Below are 26394 nucleotides of genomic sequence, written 5' to 3' on the forward strand. Positions count from 1 at the left end.
CAGGTACAGGGTGGGTGGGTACATAGTCCAAATTTTACGCGGCGCGCGACGGGCCGAAACACCGAGAATGAATATCCCGGTCTCAACCGGTTTCAACCGGTCCGTGGTTGGAAGCATGAGCTTAGAGGAAGAGCACACTTGCACGCATTAAAACATCTCTGCTCTCCAACAGTGTGTGCGAATAGAATCAGAAATAAAAACGAGACTCTTTAAGTTTCTGATTATGACCCGGAATACCGCTCCAAGTGTGACTCCGTGAATCTCTGTGGTTAGCTTAGCTTACATTAGCCAGCAGAGCTAAATCATCATTGACTTTCCATTAGCACGCTAAGTTGCTATTAGCCTTGTGGGAAAACTGAAAAAGAAATGTTTCAGATCGGTTGAGGACAACAGACATTATGTTTTGGTAAACTGCGGAAAGCTTTTAATAGATCGGTGGTAATCGACAAGTATTAAGCTCTCAAGTGAACGCCGTTAGTGTCAACCGGAAAGCTAATGTTAGCTTGTGGCTACTGAAGGTTAGAAACCGTAAATGTGTGCGATGAGATAACGCTGTTACGCTTTGAAAGGAATTATATTTTGGTCGTCATCTCCAAGTCACGCCAATCCACTACATATTGTTTTCGCCAAAGGGACAGGACACACTCGGTAAGTTTATCTTGATCAACATTAACCTAACTTATCAGGCATGGGCTAGCATCCTTCAGTTTCTAAAGTATGTGGTGTTTTGTCACGGGGTTAACTGGCGGTATGACACATAAAAGCATGATTTAACATATTTAGCCGGAGTTGGTACATTCATATGGTGTTCTCCAACTACTTAAAGCAGCGCAGTTGCCCCTTAAACAGTCGGTACATTGCTGTATGAGTCGGTCCGCGCTGTGATGAACGCCCCGCTCCGCACCGCACCACGGGAGGCAGATGGGGGCGCTGTTTTAACTTTGACCACTGATTACTATGTGTTTCATTGGATGTCACAATTGGACCACGAGGGCTGACTAAAACTTCACACTGACTTTGGAATTTCCAGCAAACCTTATGCGTTTTATTACTGAATTTAGTTATTTCATCTCTGTGTAAGAATGTTTTGTTTGGTTTCCTAGAAGATAATACACATTAATAGTGAACATGATTAATCTTTTCCATGATCGTCTAATCCATGAATGTAAACGTTAAGAGGAGAAACCATGAGTTAATGCCTTTAAATACTGATCAAGCAGTAGCAGCTTGTATTGTGTTCATCTTTATTAAATAACCATGCTCCCTTACCTAAAGTGTAATCAAATTGTATTATTTTATACGTTTTAAGTATGTGTTTCCTTTTGGTCATCTTTGATCAGAATAAAAGTAGCTTCACACTAAAATGACATCACACATCATCCCATGTCAGGTCAGGTATTTTCTCTAAAAGATAATTTACAAACTAATTGAAAATTCATGCTCTTCTCCATCCAGATACTTTTGAGTATTGATGAGTGATGATAGTACCACTTTCACATTAAAAAAGAAAAAAAATGTGGCAACTGAAATACTCCTTGGAAAAATATACGCTCAAAATGAGCTTTATTTTCCTCTTCCAGTACTTACAATATACTTAGCAAGATCTCTGGCAATCACTGTATTAGTACTACACAGAATCTAAACTTGTAGTAAGACAATGAAAACTAGTGGAGATTAAACATTACTGGTTTTCGCAACTAATCATTTCCTCTATTTTCAGTGACAAGTATTTAAATCAGTCCATGTGAAATTATCCTTTATGGTTTGTTGAGTGCTCACTGCTCAGTATAAATTTCAATCCAATCCAAGAGTAAACTATGAGCAGGTGGTGAAGCTTAGATTGTGTGTGGTAATGATAAAATAAATTAAATTCAGAGGGTAGCATAATTCTGAACTTTAAAACATGATTTTTGTTTTGTAGCAACTCATAAACTTCATAGAAATCTTAACAGAGGTCTTATGAAGTCGTTGTATTTGGGAATTCCTTGATAATTTGGTATGAATTATCATAGCATTCGTTTTATTTTAGAATTTATGTTAATATTTGTTCACAGTAATGGTATATAAATTAGTAGTATTCCCATATGGATGTCTAGGATACCAATATTTTAACTAGGTAATTGTCTGCTCTTCATGGCCAATGTCAGTACACTTACGGGTAATATTAATATTACTAAACATGAAAAAGAAAAACAGTATTTATGTAATCTTTTAAAGCACCAATATTTGAAAAGAAGCATAGCTCCAGCTAAAATAAATGATTCACACATTTCTTATAAATAAGACTAACTGCCGATTTTCCTCATTCTGTACAATTTTTGTGTTCTTATGTAGTGCCTTTATGTTTGTTTCCTAGTTGAAGTCTAAATAATTTCTTCCTCCCCTCAGGAGCTCTATGCCAGCAGAAATGACGATGTTGGCCGATCACCCAGCAAGACAGTTGCTGGACTTCAGTCAGAAACTTGACATCAACCTGTTGGACAATGTTGTTAACTCCATGTACCATGACATTGGATCACAGGTGAGAGCCCCTTTCCTCTGTGGGCTGCTTTGTAGGTATTTATGTATCTGGTGCAAAAATGACAAATTAATCATTTGGTCAAATGACGGCTGGTTGTGACAGGGGTATTCTTATGTTTAAGATAAGCATTTTGTCACTGTGAATTTATCTTTCAGGTCTTGTTTCAACCAAACACTTTGCATGTTGTTGACAGTGGCTAGATATCGTTATTAAAAAAATTAGGATACCGAAATGTTGGCTTCAAGATAAGAAAAATGTCAATAAAATTATAGTTGTAATTTTTTGTCTTAGTTTTCACCACTGTTATTTCTATACCCTCAAAGCAGTTTTACAGCATAAGAAAACCAAATCTAATTGCCATAACCTGAAGTTGTTTTTTTAAATTGTAAAAGTCTGCCTCTGCTGCATGTACTAACTGATATATTCCTTAAATTATGAAATAAGCTATCATACAAAACCCAGTGATAACACATTTTTCAATTCTCATTGTCATCTAAACTATTTACTCGGTACCATAAAAGTATTAGTAGTAGTAGTAGTAGTTTTTGTACCTAGGTCTGTGTGTTAGAAAAGAGAAAACTACAGACTGCATCTAACTCTTCAGTGACCTTAGCTGCCTCATCTGTAAAACATAAAAAACTAATTAGATTTTTTTTTTTTTTTTTGCAGCAACGGGTAGCACAGGAAGTGCTCACAAACCTGAAGGACCACCCAGATGCCTGGACGAGGGTGGACACCATCCTGGAGTTCTCTCAGAATATGAAGACAAAGGTACGACCCTCAAACAGGCAGAGACAGAGGAAATAGGATGCTTTTTTAAAAACAGTGTCAAAAGCTAGTGTAATAATGGCAGCTGATGCTTATCACTTTATCTGCATCAGATTGAGGTTTTAGATGTTTTCTCCACTGTGCTTATTGGATTTTCTCCTGCTAACGGAAGTTCAATGTCTTAAACCCAGTGCTTATCTGCAAAGTTATTAGTTTTTTGCTTTTTTTTTTTTTTTTTTTTTTTCAGATAGTTTTTGTCTCAACATTATCAGTAGTAGGTGGAGTTTTTTGTTTGTGTTTTGGTGCAGCTGGTAGTCGGTCAGTATTTGCTGAGTCATTCTGACTTTTAACAGTCACGTTAAATATCAATACTCTGTTCAGTGCAAACAACTGCTTAAGCTTCTGCACTCCTTAACTGTTTGAAGAGCAAATATAGGACTGAATGCCATTGTGATGTAGAGTTGACAGTAAAAGATAACATAACTGAACAGTCAGAATTTATTTAGATATTCCTTTATATTTGTTTATAATTTGCATCACTACAATGACTAGATGAGTGTTGAAAAGCCACAGATGTTGGTTTGTGTGATAACAAATGTGACATGAAAGCAGCGAAAGATTTAAATAAGATAAATTTCCTGTGGTCTTTGTTTAAAGGATAATGTCTGATTCTAATACAACTCCTTTCAGTACTATGCACTTCAGATTCTGGAGGCTGTCATCAAAACCCGCTGGAAGATCCTTCCAAGGAATCAGTGTGAAGGTAAACACACTTTTCTGCCTCAGATTCCACACTCTATATGTGCTCGTCATTTGTATCGTCCAATAAAAACATGTGATTATATCTTTAGGAATCAAGAAGTATGTTGTTGGGCTGATTATCAAGACCTCCTCGGATCCTGCAAACATGGAGGTAAGGACACATTAATGCCAAATCCCTTTAACTCTTTCAGTGCCATGGGCCGATTAAATCGGCTTTACGAATACAACCTTTAAAGTGCCACGGGCCGATCAGATCGGCTTTGGAGAACACGCCACATTTGTGTACAAACAAACCATCCACCCCCATTTCTTTCTCACATTTTGATGACGTTCTTTCTGTGTCCCCCTTTTGAGACCAATCAGACGGGAATTTGAGGACACGCGACCGAATAATATTTTTATATCTTTTTAATGTTTCTTATTCTCCGGTGTTTCATCAGAGGGAGCCCTCCATGCCGGGGGGCGGCTGTGGACTCCGGGGGCTGTGGCACCTTCTCTCACTGGGGTCCGCTCCTTTCTGGTGGGTGGGGGTCCCAGTTGGCCCTCTCCCACTAGTTGGGATGCGGGGCTGTGTTGCTGGTGCCTGGTCGCCGGGGTCGGCGGCTGCCTCCTGGTGCGGATGGTTCCCTGAGACAGCGCCTCCTAAACTGATGTTTTACTTTTACTTGTACATTTTTGTTCTGGTCTACCCGTGCTCAGTCAGTCTTCTTAAGTATGTTTGAGCTTGTGGGTTTGCGTGTGTGTGTGTGCGGGTGGGTGTGGGTGGGGGGTGGTACTGATTTTTAAACTGATATGTAAAGCACTTTGTGCTACAGTTTTAATGTATGAGAAGTGCTATATAAATAAAGATTATTATTATTATTATTATTATGAATTATGCAAATTCCGATCAATAATGAATCGGCTGCGTCCGGTGCGTTTTGAATCTAATCAGCAATTGGTCGGATGTTACCGAGCGGTTTCCTGCAGGATTCTTCAAATATTATAAAAACGACGCGAAATACTGAAAAACGACCAAAATCTGTGGCACTTTTAAGGCTTATTAGCCCCTTAACTGTCTGGCACCGAAAGAGTTAACTAGTCATGTGCAGCTTTATGTTGATTCCATTATTCTTTTATTGCTTTTACAGAAAGAGGGAGTGTACATCTCAAAACTCAACATGATCCTTGTGCAGGTGATTAAAACAATGCCTCATCTTGTGTTTGTGGAAGAAAAAAAACAAAACTTTACTTCGATATAATAACTAGGTCAATCTCTTTTTCTATAGATCCTGAAGCAGGAGTGGCCCAAACACTGGCCCACATTTATCAGTGATATTGTGGGAGCGAGTCGGACGAGTGAGAGCCTCTGTCAGAACAACATGATCATTCTCAAACTGCTCAGTGAGGAGGTGTTTGACTTCTCCAGTGGCCAGATGACCCAAGTCAAGGCCAAGCACCTGAAAGACAGGCAAGCTATAATAACTTGTCCATTCTTTAGCAGAAATAAAGCAACATGTTAATGACTGACTGTTATATAAATGTGCATGATGCAACGACACTTTCTGTTACTATGGGAAAATTAAACCACACCGTCATGGTTACGGAAGCTCCCATGTTGTTTCTGATGGCACATTTTTCAACCATAGTACGTACAGTAGAGATGCGGGGATGTGACATCCATCTTCTGGCTTGCTTGTTTGAAAATGATGAATAGTGGGTTAAAAAGAGACTGATGACAAAGATGATGACTTGCTAAAATCTATTGAAAAAGGATTCTTGGATGTGTTATTTCAACTTTCAGTTTGACCAACGTTCAGTTTTTGTCCTACTTATAATACTATAGGGGTACAGAGCAGTGTGTACCCCGCTGCCCACGAAAGTGAAAATGAAACCTGACGCTCATTTATCTTTTCCCTACCTCCTGAAGCAAACTTTCGCAAACTTTCATTTGAGGGGGCGGGACGTTTGTCCTGGACTATTATATATTATACATATGTATAATAAGTCTAATACGATGGTGAAGATTTTTTGGTATGAAATGCATGGTGTGGCAGCAAGGAATTTGCCGTGGTGCTGCACCACAGCAAAACCTTACCAGCAGAAACACTGCATGTAGTTCAGGGTAATGTGCTATGTGGTGATTACCTTTGTGGCAGAGTAGTGATTTCTTGACTTTGTGAGTGGAAACAATCCTCCTGTCTTGACAAAGATAGTGTGTGATCAAGACAATGTTTCACACATTCTACAAATGGTAGAAACTACTGAGTTCTTATTCAAAGCCCAGCTTGAAGAAGAACTCAAGTTTCTACCACTTTTGCCAAGAGGAACTTAAAGGCCTCCACAGTATAATTAAATCAAAGTATATATTGAAGCCTTAAAATAAATAAGTAAAATTGATTAGTAACAAAATCATTCATTCAAAAATCTCATCCTCTTTGTGTTACTTTCAGCATGTGCAACGAGTTCTCGCAAATATTCCAGCTGTGCCAGTTTGTGATGGTAAGACAAATTTCCCATCATCTGAGTAATCTGACTTAATACCACAACCCAAACATATATGTGCATTTTGTTTCTGTGCAGGAAAACTCCCAGAATGCCCCACTGGTCCAGGCTACATTGGAGACTCTGCTCCGCTTCTTGAACTGGATTCCTCTGGGTTACATCTTTGAGACCAAGCTCATCAGCACTCTGGTGTACAAGGTGAACCAGTGAATTCCCATTTTGTAAATTTAAAGCTCACCTAACATAAATCAGTCAGAAGTCCTTGAGGAAATTAGGGGAAAATGGCTATCACTGCATGTGTGATTGTGTGACAAAACTAAATATTCTGACAAAATTCAATTTTAATCTAAAAATATTCACTAACACGGTAAGGTTTGTGGAGATTTTTATAGAATTTTTGATTGAATTCAGTCTCTGTCATACAAAAATAATGCACTTTTCAACTTCAATCTCTTAATGTCCAACAATCTTTAAAGGATATATCCAGTATTTTTTCTCCCAATGGTTTTGTGACTCGATTGTAGTTTGGGGAAATAAACTAGAATCTGAGTAATTCATGAAGAAGAAACATTTCAACTGTTTTGCCCCTTTGTACTTTTGTCTGACCTTTTAATGTAATTTCTGTCTAAATGTTTAGAGACAATGCTTCAATGTTGACCCTATTTATTTGTTTTCAGTTCTTGAATGTACCCATGTTTCGCAATGTGACGCTGAAATGTCTGACTGAGATTGCTGGAGTGAGTGTCAACCAGTACGAGGAGCAGTTTGTCAACCTGTTTACGCTCACCATGAGCCAGCTCAAACAGGTACAAACACACTCTATCAATGTGCTCAAGTTAGCTGCGCTTACTGTGATTACACACTCGGGTTCATTAACTCGGTTATTACAGACAGAAGCACACTGTTCCACCACACTCACAGTTAAACACATCCGTAACGTCTGCACGCAGCACAAACTGCCTCCAGCCTGTGATTACAAACACACAAACACTCTCAGCAGAGTCCATGGGTGTCTGTCTGTTTGTCCATGCTTTACAGACACAAATAAAAAACAAGTGAAGGAACAGCGCTTTATGGGGCCACAGCAGAACCATTCAAAAGTAAAAAAAAATAAATAAACAAATCTAGGGAATGGTCACATCAATACTTTGGTCTGATGGAGCTTAATCAGGATACTTGGGGAGCTCTGTGGTCTACATACCAACGGAGCTGACGCTATAACTGTTAACAATGGAGACAAGCGCCACTCTTCAGCCTCGGAACAATAAAAACCAGTGGTTGTTATCAGACCCAGTAGCTGTTTTTCTGTTTTCTAAAGAAGAACCGTGTCACAGAGTATAAAAACGATGCTCAGTGATATGTTTCCAGACAACCATGGATCCTTATACCACAGTGCAAAAACAGAAATAAGGTAACTGATACCCAGACAATGCTTTAGGATGAATCTACCGCTGGTGTTTGTCCCTCTACTGTATTTGTTTACACTAACTTAGGAACAGAAAAATCCCTCAACTGACTGCATGGATTACTATAGAAAAACATCACACATCTGTTAACCATTCCCTTCGGGCCTTTGTTTGTGAAAGAACCAGCACTTAGTCAACCAGAGGAAACATAAGAGGAGACTTTTATTCCTCGAAGTAAATTGCATATATTATCACCTTTTTCAACAACAGCTTTCAGAAAGTACAATTTATGACCGCTACGTATCAGACAAATGTGAATCTACTGAAACTAAACCTCATAGTCAACCAAAAATTAGACGTTACTCGGCATTTTCATCACAATTCTTTATTATACATTTAATTTTCTTTCATTTATTATAGCTTTTTTGGGGGGGGGTTAAACATTATGCTTGGAATGCAGATGAAAATGAGCTGTGTTATGTAACTGACTCATTTACAATTCTTAATGTTTCTGTTCTTCAATGACCACCTCTCCTGTCACACAAAGCAATAAATTAACCACCCAGTGATGGATCCTATTTTAACTAGTAATAGGAGACTTTTTGTAAGCAGCAATCAAGTTACAATATGTAATCAATTCACAAAACTTGAGTGACACAACTATGTATTCTCCTCCCAGGCTTGTATATATTTAAAAAGTTGATTTGTTGACTCGAGTTAGAAAAGAGCTTTGGTGAGATCCACCTGGGTGGTCTGATAGGTTTAAACCCAGTTTACAGTAAATAATCCTTTATCAAAACATGTTATTATGGCAAATTGGAGTCTGAAATGGGTTTTGTTTGTTTCCTCTGGTTAGATGCTGCCTTTGAACACCAACATCAGAGTGGCCTACGCAAACGGAAAGGACGACGAGCAGAACTTCATCCAGAACCTCAGCTTGTTCCTCTGCACCTTCCTCAAAGAACACGGCCAGCTCATTGAGAAAAGACCCAACCTGCGAGAAACGCTCATGGAGGTGGGATGTGTTTAATTTATAGAGATCTCCATATTTTTTTTTCCCAGTCCAGAAGTAATTTCAGCTCAACCTAAATGATGCTCAGTGTCAGGCTGAATAAATAAACCTGCTGTCAGTTCCACCTCTGCTGCCCTAAATGTCTGTTCTCGTCTGGTCTTTGGTGTCTTGGTTATACTTTGGGATAGACTTCTTGTAGCTGGATGTTCATTCAGGCAGATATTTATGGGTAAGGAAGATGTCAAAATATTCATGTGCATAAGACAGATAAGCATGCATATTAGACTATAGTTATGCAAAAAATGGATATTCGTAAACTCTTGAATGAGTTCAATCATGCATAAAATGTATTTTGTGTTTTATCTGTCAGAGTAGGTATGAATAAGTTTTAACATCAAGAATTACAAAAACGAAATGCAAAATTACGATTGTGCTTTCTCCATCAAGAATATGAATTCACCAACGTGACTGTCAAAAATGCGTCACCATTTAATTGGCATTTATCGAGGAGAAGATACATCGATTCCACAGGCTGCGCACGAGTGCTAGATGTTACTAAATATTACAGGAAAAAGCTGGAGCTTTTTAAGTAGTATTGAGGACAAATAAAAGCTATGCAGTCATAAGAAAATGCCTATTACAAAGCAGTAATGTGGAATATACACTAATAAAGGAGGTCACGAAACACAAAATTTAACTCATTCAATCCATGGCTGTTTTCTATTGCAGTCTAAGATACAGTGCTACAACTAAGCCTCCAGAAAACAAAGGAGAAGTTGTGGCTGCTTCATTTCAACTCTCCAATATAAGTAGTAGACATCGACCGATATGGGTTTTTCAGGGCCAATACCGATTATTAGTAGTTAGAGGAGGTCAATAACCGATATTTGGAGCCAATATTCCTTTGCAGTAAAACTGTAAAAATTGGCGTGAAAAATTTGGAATAATGCAAACACTGAACTTCGTTTAAATGCCTAAAGCATGTTTATTTAATCAAACAAATAGAAAATAATAGCTCCAGAAGTGCATGGATTTCCTAGACTCAGAAGCATCTCTTATAAAGTTGAATAAAAGCTGAAATAAATAGCTCCCTGAAATTTTTCCACAGTAAATAAAGTAAAATTTAAATATAACTATAATGACTTATCTTTGTTTTAAGTTCAAACACAACAAAAATACAGGGAGACTCTTGTAAACTCTTGGGCTACATGCTTACATATGCTCAACTCATCATGCTTCATTTATTACAGCATTTGGGAAGCCTTAAGTTGATTTCATTATTAAATTTTAGATTTTACCATGCGATAGCAGGGACCCTGTCATTCAAAACTATGTTGCTACATTATTCATCAATATGACAAAAGCTACATAAAAAAGTATAATAGTTGCTACGAGTGCAGTTAAACTCCTGACAGAACACAAACTGCCTTTAGGGCTTTAATGAGCACACACAGTATTTAAAATGTTCCACCATGTTCAGACAAATCACTTCTGAATTTGACTCTCTCATCTTCACTTTAATTTTCAGATCATAGGACTAGAAAGCTCACAGCAACATCAGTAGTTGTGAGTTGTAGAGTTCTTCTTGTGACTTTAACGCAAACACACACTATTACATTACATACCAACAGTCTCACCCCAAATAGTCAGAAATCGACGCATGCGGTCAGAGCCCCACAGCGGCACTATTTGACGCAGGGGTGTACCCCATCTGCGTTGGATTTCAACGCGGAAGGGGTACACACTGTGGAGAGGTGAAGTTTTCTCGTGTGAGAAGCTCCGGTTTACCTTTGACACACGTGTCAAAGGTAAACACAGACCACTCTTCTGAAACTGTACTAAACATCCCTGTGCTCTGCATCTCACAACTACTACTAATGTTTCAGAAGAACGTCAGAGCAGAGTAAACATTAGCGGCAGCTCTGCTAACACATATTACCTCCTGACATGTCTGAGAATTAGTTAAAAGAAGACTGCTGATAATATGGAGATGGAAACAGTCTGTGATAGAAAAGCATGTGTGTGGGATTAAGAGAGAGCGCCTAAAAAACTCAGTTCACTTGTTTTAGGGAAGCACACTAAGGTGGAGGGTGATGAGCTTTTACCAGAATATTAGTTCATCTATCTGGGTCTAAACGCTCTGCGCACTATGTGTTAGTAATGGAGAAAATGTATGTAGAGCACAGTCTCATCCCAAGTCAGTCCCAGTCTGTGTATGTGTGAGGACAGCTTCCGCGTCAACCAATCAGAGGGCGCGGGGTGGATAGTGCAGGAGACAGTAGGCAGGGGAGAGAGAGAGAGAAAGGGGGGGGCTGCATCTGAGCTGAAATAACCCAGTTTTAAGTTGCTTTCTTAATATCGGCCCATCGGATTAAAAAAAGGCTGATACCGATATACGTCAAATTTCCAAGTTTTGGCGCCAATAATCGGTCGACCTCTAATAAGTAGTGAGGAAACTGCTTCAGATCTTCATGTGAGCTCAACGTGAAATGTTTATCAGCATAAGATATAGCTACTACAGCTGGTGCGGCTTATCGGGAGTCTAGGGGACCCATAACAGATATGTGAAACTGGTATACTGTATATTCCAGCACAAAATTTATTCAGATATCTGTAAGCTGACTGTCAGTTCAAGTAATGAATGGGTAATTTAATAATATTCCAACAGTATTTATTGCCAGTTTTCTCATTGAAGTGAGCGATTATATAAAAGTACCAATGTGCTTTTCTTATCTCAGTATAAATAAAGTATTACTAGTGATTACATTTATTCTGTCATATGTTAGAAATAGTAATGAGTCTATGTCTAGTTTCTTATGTTAATGTTTCCTCCGTAATTGTGACATCATGCTGCAAGGAAACCTCAAAATGTTGCTCTGAAGGAGATGTAAATGCTTCATCAAAATGGAACTGCTTGGATTTTGCTCTTTTTTTTTTTTTTTAAAGTAAAGATAAACCAAACTTCGGTCTGTTTGTTGCAGTCCAGCACAGTCCAGGATGTAAACAGAAGTGTTATACGTATCATTAACTGCTGCCATCTGTGTGTAATTCAAAAGCAAACTACAAAAGCTTTAATCCTTCTTTTCCTGTTCTCAGGCACTCCACTATATGCTACTGGTGTCTGAGGTGGAGGAGACGGAGATCTTTAAGATCTGTTTGGAGTACTGGAATCACCTTGCAGCAGAGCTCTACAGAGAGAGCCCCTTTTCCACCTCCAGCACCCCGCTGCTCTCAGATGTCCCCCCACGCAGACACCTCTACCTGCCCGTTCTCTCCCAGGTGGGGCTTCCATCCAACATGTGTACAGACATGATATAAGCATGACTAAACCTAAAATATCCAGAAATTTTATAAATATTTTATCTGCTAAGCTTGTTTCTATCACTATCTGAACTTAAAAATTATAAACTTCCTTTAACGCAGTGTTTCTCAAACTGTGTGTGTGTGTGTGGAGGGGGGGGGTTGGTCATTGGATCACTGGATCACTCCTGTCTGTTTTTCTTCAGACTAGAACATGTAGCAGGTGGAACTTATGTTCTAGCCTCGGAGCACCCTGGACTCATTTTAGGGATATACAACAATCCAATCTACTGCTGTGGTGATCTGTCACTAGACTAGACAAAGAGTTTAGGTTAGGAGAATGGACAAGGATTGAACTGGAAAACAAAACTGTGCAATGTTTCTGTTTTTGCACAGTTTGTACAGTTTGCACTTTAATGTTCTAAGATGTGCAATGTAAACAGGCTCATTGCTGCCACTGATATTGTTCACATGTTCATCTTTGTTACCAAAATTTGTTTGTTCTAAAAAAAAAAAAAAAAAAGTGACTTTATTGTCATAGTTGTAAGATAATTGCACATTTCCTATTTATATTTGGAAAAATATTGTCTCAGGGAGCAGTCTTGTTGAGTTTATTTGTATTGTTCAAGCAAAAGTCTAAGTTATTTTTTAATTTGCACAACAAATTATTCAAGGAAAAGCAAAAAGTATTGCTACAATATTGATGTTTTTTTCAGTAAAAGTTATAATTGCACCACTGTTAAAATGTTTTTTGGGGTTGAGGGTGGTCTGGAGATTTTTTTGTCCTCCAAAGGAGGGCCGGACAGAAGAAGGTTGAGAACCACTACTTTAACGTCACACTTACTTACAAGTCACATCAGTTTGTCCAAATTACTCCAGTTCTTATAATAACATTGGTACACCACTTTCAGCCCACATTCCGATGCATCTAACTCCTTCTGCAGCTCATGTACTGAAGGTTGTCTTTATTTGTCTTCCCCCTTGTAGGTGCGTTTGCTAATGGTGAGCCGCATGGCCAAACCAGAGGAGGTGCTGGTTGTGGAGAACGACCAAGGCGAGGTGGTGAGGGAGTTCATGAAGGACACAGATGCCATCAACCTGTACAAGAACATGAGAGAAACTCTGGGTCTGTTTATTAATCTTTTTAACGTAGTATAAATTTGAAAATAATTTGTTTTGTCAAGAGCTTAGATCAGTGATGGCTTTTTTATTTGATTAAAAGCTACATGTTTTCTGCATAATTTTGGAGCTATATTATTATCTCAGAAACATGAAGCCAAAGTGCATATTGATGACATAAGCATACCATTTCCATCAAAACGTATTACACTAAGATCAGCATGAGGTTATTAAAAATGTGACTGTTCTTTCTGTCTGTGACTGCAGTGTATCTGACCCATCTTGACTATGCCGACACTGAACGCATCATGACAGAGAAGCTCCATAACCAGGTCAATGGCACAGAGTGGTCATGGAGGAACCTGAACATGCTCTGCTGGGCCATCGGCTCCATCAGCGGGGCGATGCATGAGGAGGATGAGAAAAGGTTCCTGGTCACAGTCATCAAGGTGAGGGCTTCTCTGGAAATATGGCAGTAATAAACACACCGGTGAAATAAGTACAACTGATTTATATGGTTCTCTGTTGTCTCCTCAGGACCTGCTGGGCTTGTGTGAGCAGAAGAGAGGTAAAGACAACAAGGCCATCATCGCCTCCAACATCATGTACATTGTGGGCCAGTATCCTCGCTTCCTCAGAGCCCACTGGAAGTTCCTCAAGACTGTTGTCAACAAGCTGTTTGAGTTCATGCATGGTGAGGAAAAAAATTAAATCATTTGGTCTGAAATCGATTTATTTTGATATAAATCCTAAAACTAGCTATCTTAGTTAAAATTAAGGATTCAAGGTGCTTTTTTTTGCCCAGATGCCCAGTTTTAAAATATTTTTTAATGCAGCTTTCACAACTCTTTTCTTCTTCATTTAGTTTGTTACATTTTATTAAATAGTAACTTATGCAGATGACAGAGCTCATAATAATAATAATAATAATAATAATAATAATAATCTTTATTTATATAGCACTTTTCATACATTAAAAACTGTAGCACAAAGTGCTTTACATATCAGTTTAAAAATCAGTACCGCCCCCCACCCACACCCACCCACTCACCCGCACACACACACACACACACACACACACATATACATGCAAACCCACAAGCTCACACATACTTAAGAATCATCATCTCTGTCTCAAGCTCACACATACTTAACACATACTCACACATACTTAAGAATCATCATCTCTGTCTTTGATCACGCAGAGACCCATGATGGTGTCCAGGACATGGCATGTGACACCTTCATCAAGATAGCTCAGAAGTGCCGGCGTCATTTTGTCCAGGTTCAGGTCGGTGAAGTGATGCCCTTCATCGACGAGATCTTGAACAACATCAACACCATCATCTGTGACCTTCAGCCACAGCAGGTCAGCTACAGCTGATTACCTCATTACAACATCCTGTCCTAGTTCAGAACTGACACCACTTTAGATTCATAAATCATAGATGTTTTTTTATATACTGATTGTGTCAGTAAGACCTTTTTGTTGTTAGCAAACATGTTAAACATAGATATTGTTTAGTAATTACCCATTTCTTTGCAGGTGCACACGTTTTATGAGGCAGTCGGCTACATGATTGGGGCTCAGACAGACCAAGCTGTTCAGGAACTTCTCATAGAGAAGTACATGCTGCTGCCTAACCAGGTGTGGGATAGCATCATCCAGCAGGCCACCAAGGTGAGAACAATATTATTAGCCTTTATTTAACCAGGAAAAAAAGACTCATTTAGGTTAAAAATGTCTTTTGCAAGAGTGTTTCATCCATATATCCACACTAAAAATGTACTTGGAACGTATAGTAAAACAGAGTTATATAACCATACATAAAACACTAAACAAAAAACTTGCATATAAAACCCCATCAATGAATCAAAAGATACCAAAAGTATAGCAACAATGTTCTTTAAAAGCATCTCCAAGCAGAACACGAATCAGTCAATTAGAAAAAACATGTACCTCTGGATTTATCCTTTTCCCATTCATTTAAAATGACTTTGACTGTATTTAAAGAGACCAGTTTTATTTCATTTTGTAGGTTGTTCCAGGCAGTTGAACCAGGACATTTAAAAGCTGTCTTTCCCAGTTCTGTTCTGACTTTTGGAACATAGATATAGATATAGAACTTAGATATAACAGATCCTGGGACCGGAGACTGTTATTATTAACAGACCATGTTAATATGATTGCCTCTGACCTAAAATACATTCATAAATAAATAAATTCCAGTGTTTCAGTCTGTGTGTAAAAAGATCTGTTCATCCAACTTGAGTGTACTAAAGACAGTGATTAGTGCATGCATCGTTGCCCAACCATGTACAGTCTTATCAAAGCACTTCATGTCCTAAATAGTGGGCTTCTGTTCTGCAGAATGTGGACATCCTGAAGGACGCAGAGACGGTACGTCAGCTGGGGAGCATCCTGAAGACAAATGTCAGAGCGTGTAAAGCTGTGGGTCACCCCTTTGTCGTCCAGCTGGGACGCATCTACCTGGACATGCTCAATGTATACAAATGTCTGAGTGAAAACATCTCCTCCGCAGTCAGCACCAACGGTTAGCATTTACACTGAGATTTAAAGTCTAATTATTTTCTTTGGCTTTTTTTCAACAACTCATATAGAAGACCAACACAAATAAAACCACATTGCTGAACCTCTTCATGACACTAGTGTGTAGTTTAGTTTCTTATTAAATTTTTAAGAGGACAGATATTTGTGATTTCTTTCGACATCTCTGTGGCACAGAAGAACAAGCTAAATCAGGTCAGAAATACACAGGCTAAACTGGAAACTTGATTTAATTACAGGGGTAGGATGTGATTTTATAAGCATGCTGTGTAAAAATAACTTTCTTACTGTTTATTTACACAGGAGAAATGGTGACAAAGCAGCCGCTGATCAGAAGTATGAGGACAGTGAAGAGGGAAACTCTAAAGCTTATTTCTGGGTGGGTCAGTCGCTCCAATGACCCTCAGATGGTGAGTCCAAAGTTAGTAATCATAGAATATGCGTACTTATCTGTTTGTCTACCACTTTGAAAAATATTGGATCTACATAAACGTGGTGATATACTTTTTCATTTCTGTATGTAAAAAAATATATATATTGTATTCTGACTTGATGCCCGAGTTATTATTATGATAGCTCTCATGTCACAGTTTTATATGAGGTGTGCAATATTTGTTCTGCTTCTTAAATGCTTTTTTCTTTTATGTGTCATGTTTTTATTTTTATTTATTTATTTTTTTAAAAAAATATTATTCAAGACAAATGAGGGCCATGTTGTAAATCTGACTCATCTTCTGTGGTCCAGGTGGCAGAGAACTTTGTGCCCCCCCTGCTGGAGGCGGTTCTCATTGATTACCAGAGGAATGTCCCGGCTGCTCGGGAGCCTGAGGTCCTCAGCACCATGGCAACCATTGTCAACAAGCTAGGAGTCCACATCACTGGTGAAATCCCCAAGATCTTCGACGCCGTGTTTGAGTGCACTTTGAACATGATCAACAAGGTCAGGCACTACATACCTTGCGTATTCAGATATTTAATAGAAAATGGCTGAAGTGACAAAGACACAAGACAGGATCCAATTTAATCTTCTTAAGAGTTTTGTAATTCTACAAGACATTTTGCATAGAATGAGTTGACAGTAAAGAAGTTGTAAATTGTATTAATTACCCCCCCAACTGCGTTACTGTGTATGCAGTTAGTTTCTAGACATATTGTACATAAACAGTCAGCTGAGAGGTGATAAAGCAATTTAAGTCAAAATCAAATGTGCGAAAAATTCAACTTTATTTACCCAAAAGTAAATTTCCCTTGTATATAAGTTAACAGGAGTGGATATGAATAAAGTCAGTGTAGAATAATTTATGGCATCAACAACAATCATTGATGTGCACTGAGAAATGGTACACGTTTGCTATAAACTTATGACTAGAAGTACAGGTGAACATTAATGGTGAAATTAGAATAATATAAAAAATAAGCAATGGTTCTGTTTGCTGTAGAAGAGACCCCAGTAGTGGATTTCTAGCATTTGTCAAGATGCATATGTATAAGTTTCTTTCTTTTTTTTTTTCCAAACCTTATGTGCTGACAGGACTTTGAAGAATTCCCCGAACACAGGACTCATTTCTTCTACCTCCTTCAAGCTGCCACATCCCAATGCTTCCCAGCTTTCCTATCCATCGCCCCTGCTCAGTTCAAACTCATCCTGGACTCCATCATCTGGGCCTTTAAGCACACCATGAGAAATGTCGCTGACACAGGTCTGAAGCTCATTATTATTTCACCTCTAACATTGTATTTTCCAGGTCACTGGATTGGGTTAATTTTTTTTTTTTTTTACTGAGCATGCAACATACAATTATCTTTATTATTTTAAAAATATATCAGCAGTGAATATTAGCATTATTCCCAGAAAGTGAATGAACAGTGAGTTGTAAGAAAGTATGTGAAGCAGCCGCTGCACTTTGCCCACATCATTTTACAGACATAGACCTTATATGTTTCTGTGAAAGCGGTGCCTGCGTGTCTTTTTTTTTTTCGTTGCTTTGTCCACTATTGTAAATTCTTTTTCCTTTTGTCCTCCAGGTCTGCAGATCCTTTACACTCTGCTACAGAATGTATCTGCAGAGGAAGCCGCAGCTCAGAGCTTCTACCAGACGTATTTCTGTGACATCCTGCAGCACATCTTCTCTGTGGTCACTGATACCTCTCACACAGCAGGTGAACGCACTGTTGACATATAAAGGCAGCATACAATCCTGCAGCTATGCAACAAGAAACTACCTTTTTTTTTTTTTTACTCACACTGCCTCTCAGACTTTGTCTTTTTTAGAATAACGACATAACTGCGTATCTCTCCAGCTGGTTTTGTTGAAGTTTCCATAATATCAGAGCATGACTGCCTGTAATAACCTTTCACTGCCACTCTTTTGCAGGTCTAACCATGCACGCCACCATCCTGGCTTACATGTTCAACCTGGTAGAGGAGGGCAAGGTGAGCGTCTCATTGAGCGCCGCCAGCCCCACAAACAACCAGGCACATGTCCAGGAGTACATCGCCAACCTGCTGAAGACCGCCTTCCCACACCTGCAAGAGTAAGTGGGCTTTAGCCAGGCAGAGAGTCCACAGTGGGTTCATATGAGTTTTGGGTTGGGTAAGAGGACTGTTTTCACCAATCACTACGGTCTTAGTAAACCAGAATACATTTCAGCCAGAAGACACAGTTTGCGAGTTTGTACATACGTTCTTTCAATGCTTCTCTAGATTTTAGCTGGAGTCTTTAGATTTAGGCTGAAGTAATGTAATACAGATTTTTTTCCCCCACAACAAATGGTCAACTTACTGGCCAAAATCCTCCAAGTGTGACTGGCAGCCTGTCGTACTGCGTCACCAATTCACAGCAGCATTTACTCCATTTATAACCATGACATAAATGGAGTAAATGATAATTGTGTGTGTTTTGAGGAGACCGGGGAGATGTGCCTTAACTAATGGGATATTGGTGTGTGTGTGTGTGTGTGTGTGTATATGTGTGTATATATATATATATATATATATATATATATATATATATATATATATATATATATATATATATAAATATACATATACACACACACACACACACACACACACACACAAGTTTTTAAGTTTAAAATAAATGAATAAGTATAATAATATGAGTATAATGTCTCAAGAATAAAAGTTAGGGGGAATTTTCACTGCCCTAGATTATCCTTGAAAGTATTTGTTTGACTTTTGCTGTAAGGTGTTCAGAGAAATTATTGCTGCAGTAAAATTGGAGTTACAAAGATCAACCAAAAAAAAAAAAAACAAACCTAAAAAGAAAAGAAAAGGCCTCAGCCCAGTGTTTGTTCACCATCACTGTTTGTGTTCTCAGACATGTAAACTAATTGACATCTGTTTTGTTTTCAGTGCCCAGGTGAAGGTGTTTGTAACGGGCCTTTTCAGTCTGAACCAGGATATACCTGCCTTCAAGGAGCACCTGAGGGACTTCCTCGTACAAATCAAGGTGAATGTCAAAAGAAAACAGATCACAAAGATCTCATATTTGTACAGAGACCAGGAAGGGTGAAAAAACATCACAGTGAGATTAACTAACAAAGGTATCCAAGTAACACCTAGACATTTGACAAAATTAGTGTCCGTTCTGTTTTGTGAAGAAGAAACAGCTGAACTGAAATTTTTATCATGCAACTTTAGTTCAGCATGCAACCAGTGATGAAAGATCTGGCAACACTAAACACAGTCAATGCTTAGAGCAAGAGACCTTTTCACAGAGAAACTTTGTGTTTCTCTTTAAACCTGTAGTTCATGATATTTTTTCTGTCACTGGGCAAAATTAATGTAATTACATTAAATGTAGTGCAATTGAAGAAGTCTGAGAGGAGGTAATACCCTCTTCTCTGCACTCTACTTGTAGGGTTTAGAGATTTTACTTTTGTTTTTTTCAGACTGGTAGGGAGGTTAAATAAAGAAACTTGGTAAAGTGGTTTCACATTTTCAGTATGAAATGACATCATGTCAGCTATATTCATTAGTCTTTCATGAGTCTTTATTTGGTCTAAGGGAGATTCTGTTTACTTTTTATTTTTTTGGGTTTTGAAGCTTGAAGTGAGTATGCCAAGAACGTCATTGAGTCACTAGATGGGGGGGGGGGGCACTAAAAATGTGAAAACAATTTTCAGTAATATTAGCACTTGTAAAGGATCTGAATACTTTGCCAGACTCATTATGCGTATTGGTCTGAACCAGTAGTCAAACATATGGCCCGTGGGCCAAAACTGGCCCACCAAAGGGTTCAATCCACCCTGTGGTTTGAATTTGCAAAGTGCAAAAATATTACACTGAAGATATTATCAATCAAACTCATTTTAGTTCAGGCACCACATACAGCTCAAAGGGACCAGACCAGTAAACAATAGCATATAAACCTACATATAACAATTCCAAATTTCTGTTTTAGTGAGAAAAAAAAAACAACGAAATTTGCATGAGAAAGTTTAGATTTACAAACTAACCTGAACATATACGAACAACTTGAAATTTCTTATGAAAAATAAGATCAATTTTAACAGTATTCTGCATGTCACTAAATATCTTGTGTATTTGGAGATCCACTGTGATCTGTGAGTTGTAATGCAGATGTGTAAATGATAAACTGAGGCAGAATATTGTTAAATGTATTTTTGTTAAGAAATTTTAGGTTGTTCAGGTTACTCATATTTTTTGTGAAAGGATCATTTGTGAATGTAAACATCATCATATTGTAATTTTACTTTATTGCATTAAAACAGAAAGAAATTGGAGTTGTCATTATTTATAATTTTATTTATGTTATTATTTTACTGGTCCGACCCACTTGAGATCAAACTGGGCTAAATGTGGCCCCTGAACTAAAATCAATGTGACTCCCCTGTGTTAAAACCATGGTGTGTGGGCATTGCTGAGCTTGTCCTTGTGTGTGGTCCTGCAGGAGTTTGCTGGTGAGGACACGACTGACCTGTTCCTGGAGGAGCGGGAGGCGGCTCTGCGTCAAGCCCATGAGGAGAAACACAAGCTGCAGATGTCTGTTCCCGGTATCCTGAACCCCCATGAGCTACCGGAGGAGATGTGCGACTAAGGCGGCGTCAGCACCACACACAGGCCAGCTCTGAAGGGAGTGAAGGTCAACACAGAGCGAGGACACTTCCAGTTGATGTTTTCCTTTACACGTGTTTCTGTGAGTGTGTGTTTTGAAAAGAGAATGAGGGTCCACAAGAAGGAGCCCAGCACTCGGTTGTACGTCGACCAAATAAATGTCAATATGTAAATGAGAATCGCCCCATTGACCCTCAACCCTGGCGCCGATTTTTTTTTTTTTTTTTTTTTTTTGTTCTTATTTTATACAAAGATTTTTTTGTGTGTAACATGCCATCTTTTGTTAATTCTTTGCTGATTAAAGCTTTAGGCTTTGTCATCAGTTCTTTTACACCTGCATGAAGTTGAAAGAATTAAAGGTTATTTTTAATCTCTCTTGCTCCCCTCACTTCACCTCCCTCTTTGTTAATATGTAATATATAATGTTAAAACATTTGCAGCGGTTAGTTGACAGACTTCTGAAGTGCTAAAATGTGCCACATGGTGCAGGACGAATGTGACACTCAAGGGGTAGATGTACTTCTTGCTTCCTTTGTTGTCTTGTTTGGGTTTGTCAGTGTGTTACTTCTTTTTTTGGGTGGGGGTGGGGGGTTGACTGTGAGCGAGTCAGAGCTGCAGTTGGACTGCTCTGCATTTGGATGAAAAGGAAGGCTGTGTGCATATCATCCTGTTTGTAAAGCTGTCTTAGTACTCTGAGAATATAAAGTTGGCTATTTTTACAAAACCTCTGTGACTGCCTGTTCATTTAAACTCTATTTAATCAGCAGGGGGGGAACATGAGGAATTCACAAGGACACAATCATCAGACAGGAGCCCATACATGTCCTTCCAAATCACCAAAAGTGCGTAATCTGCACAATGCCATAGTGATGTCATCGTTTTTAACTTTTTTACATTTTATCAACTTGTGCCATAAACAAAATACCAAACAATAATTCATATTTTTTAATCCTATAAATACCATGTTTGCAGTGTAAACAAACTTTTTGATACCAAAAACAAAACTTTTCCAATATACTGTATAAAAATTGGACTACTTATTTTTAGATTGTTGCCGTCTGGAATATGTCAATTAACAGCAACACTGGTTAATATTCATTATTATTTTTGGTGCTAGATTAAATGCTAAAAAATGTCAATGTGCATTTTTTGCTCACTACAGAGGAGTGTGCTAGTGTAGTATTTTTCCATTTTCTTCAATGCTGATTTTGGTGGCTGGGTTAGGATTTTACAAATCATGCAAAAATTTACATTTGAATTTTGACCTGCTACAAATTGTGAAAAATAATATGACCTTTAATAACAAAATCCTTTAATTACATGAAGTACAGTGTGGATGTGTATATATGTACATACTGCTGGTTTAGACAAAGGGGTGAGAGCTAATAAGCTATGCCTCTTCTCACTTTTCAAATTTGACTCTTTTTTTGTGTATTATTTTTGCTTCCTTAAATTTTCATTTCCATATTATGTTGTGCAAAGAAGTCAATTAGTAGCAATCAGGAAGCTTGTACTGTTCCCATATTTTAAATCAATTTTGAAAAAGTGTGCATAATACACTCACCCAGATTAAGTAAGAAGAATGAATAAAAACAAAGGAATTCTATATGACCCTAAATAATAAAGCATTTAGAGGTAGTTTCAATGTGTGTTATTAAGCTACAGCCCCAAATCTTTCATTATTATGTTTAAGCCTGAAGTAAGAAACCTTAAAGCCCCTTGCTCATTAAAAGTGGAAAAATCTTTTTTGAGATACAAATGTGTGCCTGCATCAGACAGACACAAACAAATGCAAGCTATATATATATATATATATATATATATATATATATATATATATATTATTGTTAAATAGAAAAAAAAAAAAAAATCAATGAAAAACTACATTCTTGACAGTTTCAACATTGTCATATCCTGGATGTGATGGATCAGAGGATGTTCACAACAGAGCATGTGGGTTTGGAGAATGGAACAATACTTGGCACAGTTCATTGACATAAGAGTGATTGTTATTGTAATATATCACAAAAGCATGGGGTGTCTACAACCTTTTTCCGCTACTGTAATACTGTAATACTGTAATACCACGGGTACCTTGTCTTTAATATCAGTTCACAATCTCTTATCTTTGTGCCCTATGAATGCAATTTTTGGGTAAAAATGTCCAAAATGTGGTTTAGTCAGCCTGTCTTCTGTAAATCTATCCTTTTTTCATGAATCAACTATCAGAAGAAACAATACCCTTTCCTTTAATGTCACTACATAAAATGTCTTTATCCTGAAAGTGTCCCCTTTTTTCTCTGTTTCAATGCTTAACATTCTCTCAAAATGTTCTAGTACTGACAAAACAAATGCAAAGTTTTTTCTTTTTTTAGGCTACTGAAACAGAAAGAATATTTATAAAAGTTTCCAGTATTTTTTCCTAGATATATTTCTAATATATTTTTATTGACAACATAAGACAGAAACAACAGCAGTACATAAAGCACTGGTTAGATGATACAAATACAGGCAAAAAAATCTGACTCAGTGTGAGAATCACATTTAAGAAAGAACATATGATATTAATATTTGTTTTTCTAAAACATTATCAGTCTTAATGTTGCTTAATAAAGTGAGTAAAGAATTCAGTTCAACAAGGAAAGAAGAAAACTTTTTGCTTATGAATATAGAACGTTACATGCAGAATAATTAAATATATTATAATTATTTTGATACAAATTTATATCCCACCATCATTTTAGTCAGAAGCTTTGACTCATGATTTAATGTTAGATTGTGAGAAATATTATAACCCTTTTTGTCTTTAGGGGTTTTTGGTTACATTGTCTAATAGTGTTTCAGTGTTTTCTCCTGAACATGGATTATCATATTTATAGATTAGATTTTTGAGAGAAAAAAAACAGGTGAGACTTGAGATGTTTCCAAAACTAATGGAACATTTTGCCTTCAAATCTATTTGAGAAATAGTTTGTCTATTTTCTTTTAATATGTATAATTGTATGAATATTCAGAAAAAGAAGAATTACCAGTGTATATTATGAAACATTTACAAACGTATGTCTTAGATCTAACTTAAATTACATTAATTATTCGCTAATGGTAGCTTGTACAATAACTCTATGCCCTTGGGTTGTAAACATGACCTCAATTGGAAATATCGCGAGACTTGGGGAAAAGTCCCGAAGTATCTCCACGCTATGTCGCCCCCCCTCCTTTTTCAACATGGCTGCTGTGTCTACTCTCTCAAGTAACGCTCAGATTGGAGTCTGACTCGCTTTCTGCCTTTCAGTGCCTCTTAACTTTTTGTGTACATCATCGTCGCTTGGATGCAAATCACGTTCTGCTCGTTGCCGTGTCCCCTGGTTTCATTTAGTGGAATAACCTTCACCAATCACTCCCTCCAACGGGCCTTTTTACCCCAAAAACAACCAACTGCCAGCCAACAACAGTTTCCAGTGCAATGGTTTGAGTTGGTGCACCCAGTTTTCCTCTTCATGAACAATGTGTGAAAACTGCGCCGAGCTGGTGGAGGTTTTAAATGAAAGTAAGTGCACATATTATTTCCATTTACTCCAGAAGTAGCTGCTTCATGTTAACATCGATGGCCAGTGTATGATTGTGAGCGTGTTAGCTCCCAGGCTAGCTGAATATAACTTTGCATGTTTGCCTTGTTAGCTCACCTTTTGTCCACAGGATGGTGAAAGTAATGACATTGTTTATGCACATTTCCCTGTCACTGACAGTTACGACATTGTTTCTGGTCGTGTTGGTTAGATATGAATACTAATGCAATTTTCCTCCCCTCAGTTTGGGGCCTGTCTGTCAAACACTCAACACTCAACTCACATCAGCTACCACCAAAATCGAACCTAAACCTTAATATCTCGGTCTCCGGTAAACGTGACACTTAAGCGGGTAGTAAAAACACATTAGCACGACTGTGTATGGTGTATTGGAGGGTTTCTTCAAGGATGCCGCGGCTGTTGAAGCGCGGCTTGCTCCGGTTTAGAAGTTAGCTAAGTTAGCTAGTTGAGCTAGCTGACTTTGTTTGATGTGTTTGTCAGGTCAGTCTGCTAGCTGTCCACTCCGCTGCCACCCATTGTTCTGCGGATTCGCTGTCCAAAATGGCCTGCTAACCATTATTAACACACTCTGAGTCAACACTGCTGACACGAAGCGGATACTGCAATCTAATAGTTGTGTTTTGGGCAAATTTTAGTTTAAGCTAGCGGCGAGTAAGCTAGCCCTGAAAATTAATGGCTGCATCGAGGCGCATATTTTGCCATATAGCACCCAGTTGATAGCTTGTGTGTATATTTCAGACGATGTTTTATGTGGGATAATCTGTTATGCGCGACATAAATGACTGTGATCAAACTGCAAAGGCTCATTTTATCTCCAAACTTAACAGTTATGTTGTCATCATAAGGCAGTGAACGTAAATACAAGGTTGTCTTTATGGCTAGCCGAGAGTTTAGGAGTGGCTAACCAGGCCCTGTTTCATATTAAGGGTCTCTCCATCTGTAAAGCTCCAATCAAAGCTTTTTTTGTATTTAAGTCCAATTTGAAGTGCCGTTTTTTCAGTAATGTGTCGTGTTTCTGTGTGTGCTATCTATTGTGTGTCATGAACTTGTGTGTGCACGGTGTGAGCTCCTCCTGCAGGCAGTCTTGCACCAGACTGAGTATGGACCTGTAACGCTGACTCCAATTTAAATGTGACAAAAATGAAGCACATTTGTTTTTGGGAAGCTAATCTGCTATTGTCTGTCAAAGGTGAATCCCCTTGGATGTTGTAGTACATTCATGAGATTTATGTGAGTTTTGAGAATCTATTTCCTCCAAATTGTTTATAAATGTTGGGGTAACTCTGCCTTACAAATCTTTGGACATTAACCAGCTTTCATTCTTGGACAAGGCTTTTGGATAAAGGGAAACACACTCACAAACAAAAATGACAGTCGCACAGGTTAATTGCTAGTTGACAAGGTGAAGACATGGGCATAATCATGATTACTTAGCTGAGGAAGAGTATGATTTTGACATAACGGATTAGATTTAGTAGGACTGAGTCTGTTTCATTGTGCTTGTGCTGGAATTGACAGTTAGTGGAATAAAAATTACTTATTCAATGAAAAAATAACAGAATAGTATTATTAAATTGTCAGTGTAACACTGGGCCATTAATTCATTAAGAACAATTTGTCTAGTTTCATTTTTTTTGTCTTCTGACAAGTGAGGGAAATATCATTGATTTTGGGTGGTTGGATGGTTAATAAAAAGCTCTCTGCCAACATCACATAGGGCTGTTGGAGATTGCATATTTTTACCTTTTCAGAAAGTAAACACTCT

At 38.1% G+C, this 26394-nt stretch overlaps 2 protein-coding genes across 4 annotated transcripts in view; both read left to right on the forward strand.

The window, feature by feature from the left end:
• Positions 1–57: 57 nt before the first annotated feature.
• Positions 58–21766, forward strand: xpo1a (exportin 1 (CRM1 homolog, yeast) a). Its single transcript, XM_030144944.1, has 25 exons — positions 58–648; positions 2389–2521; positions 3191–3292; positions 3980–4052; positions 4141–4202; positions 5182–5226; positions 5320–5501; positions 6484–6532; positions 6614–6733; positions 7213–7341; positions 8798–8956; positions 12050–12232; positions 13241–13379; positions 13640–13821; positions 13910–14066; positions 14578–14741; positions 14919–15053; positions 15744–15927; positions 16245–16351; positions 16687–16881; positions 17473–17641; positions 17967–18101; positions 18317–18476; positions 19318–19414; positions 20879–21766. The coding sequence occupies exons 2-25, from the start codon at positions 2396–2398 to the stop codon at positions 21023–21025; spliced, it is 3201 nt and encodes a 1066-aa protein (XP_030000804.1). The 5' UTR covers positions 58–648; positions 2389–2395; the 3' UTR covers positions 21026–21766.
• A 2780-nt stretch (positions 21767–24546) lies between these two features.
• usp34 (ubiquitin specific peptidase 34) overlaps positions 24547–26394 on the forward strand; it is an 87899-nt gene continuing 86051 nt past the window's right edge. For all 3 annotated transcript variants that reach the window (XM_030132401.1, XM_030132409.1, XM_030132421.1), the window contains exon 1: positions 24547–24589. In XM_030132401.1, coding sequence (XP_029988261.1) covers positions 24547–24589 — 43 coding nt within the window. The remainder of the gene's footprint in view (positions 24590–26394) is intronic.

Source organism: Sphaeramia orbicularis, chromosome 1 (genome assembly GCF_902148855.1).
Source record: "Sphaeramia orbicularis chromosome 1, fSphaOr1.1, whole genome shotgun sequence".
In the NCBI taxonomy this organism is placed as follows: domain Eukaryota; kingdom Metazoa; phylum Chordata; class Actinopteri; order Kurtiformes; family Apogonidae; genus Sphaeramia; species Sphaeramia orbicularis.

What these genes read in the sequence shown, in the direction of transcription:
- xpo1a (XM_030144944.1), top strand. Translation starts at nt 2,396, where the DNA reads ATGCCAGCAGAAATGACGATGTTGGCCGATCACCCAGCAAGACAGTTG. An exon ending in CGGATCCTGCAAACATGGAG is followed by an intron (nt 4,203 to 5,181) that starts GTAAGGACACAT and finishes TTGCTTTTACAG; the next exon opens with AAAGAGGGAGTGTACATCTC. An exon ending in GAACATGAGAGAAACTCTGG is followed by an intron (nt 13,380 to 13,639) that starts GTCTGTTTATTA and finishes CTGTGACTGCAG; the next exon opens with TGTATCTGACCCATCTTGAC.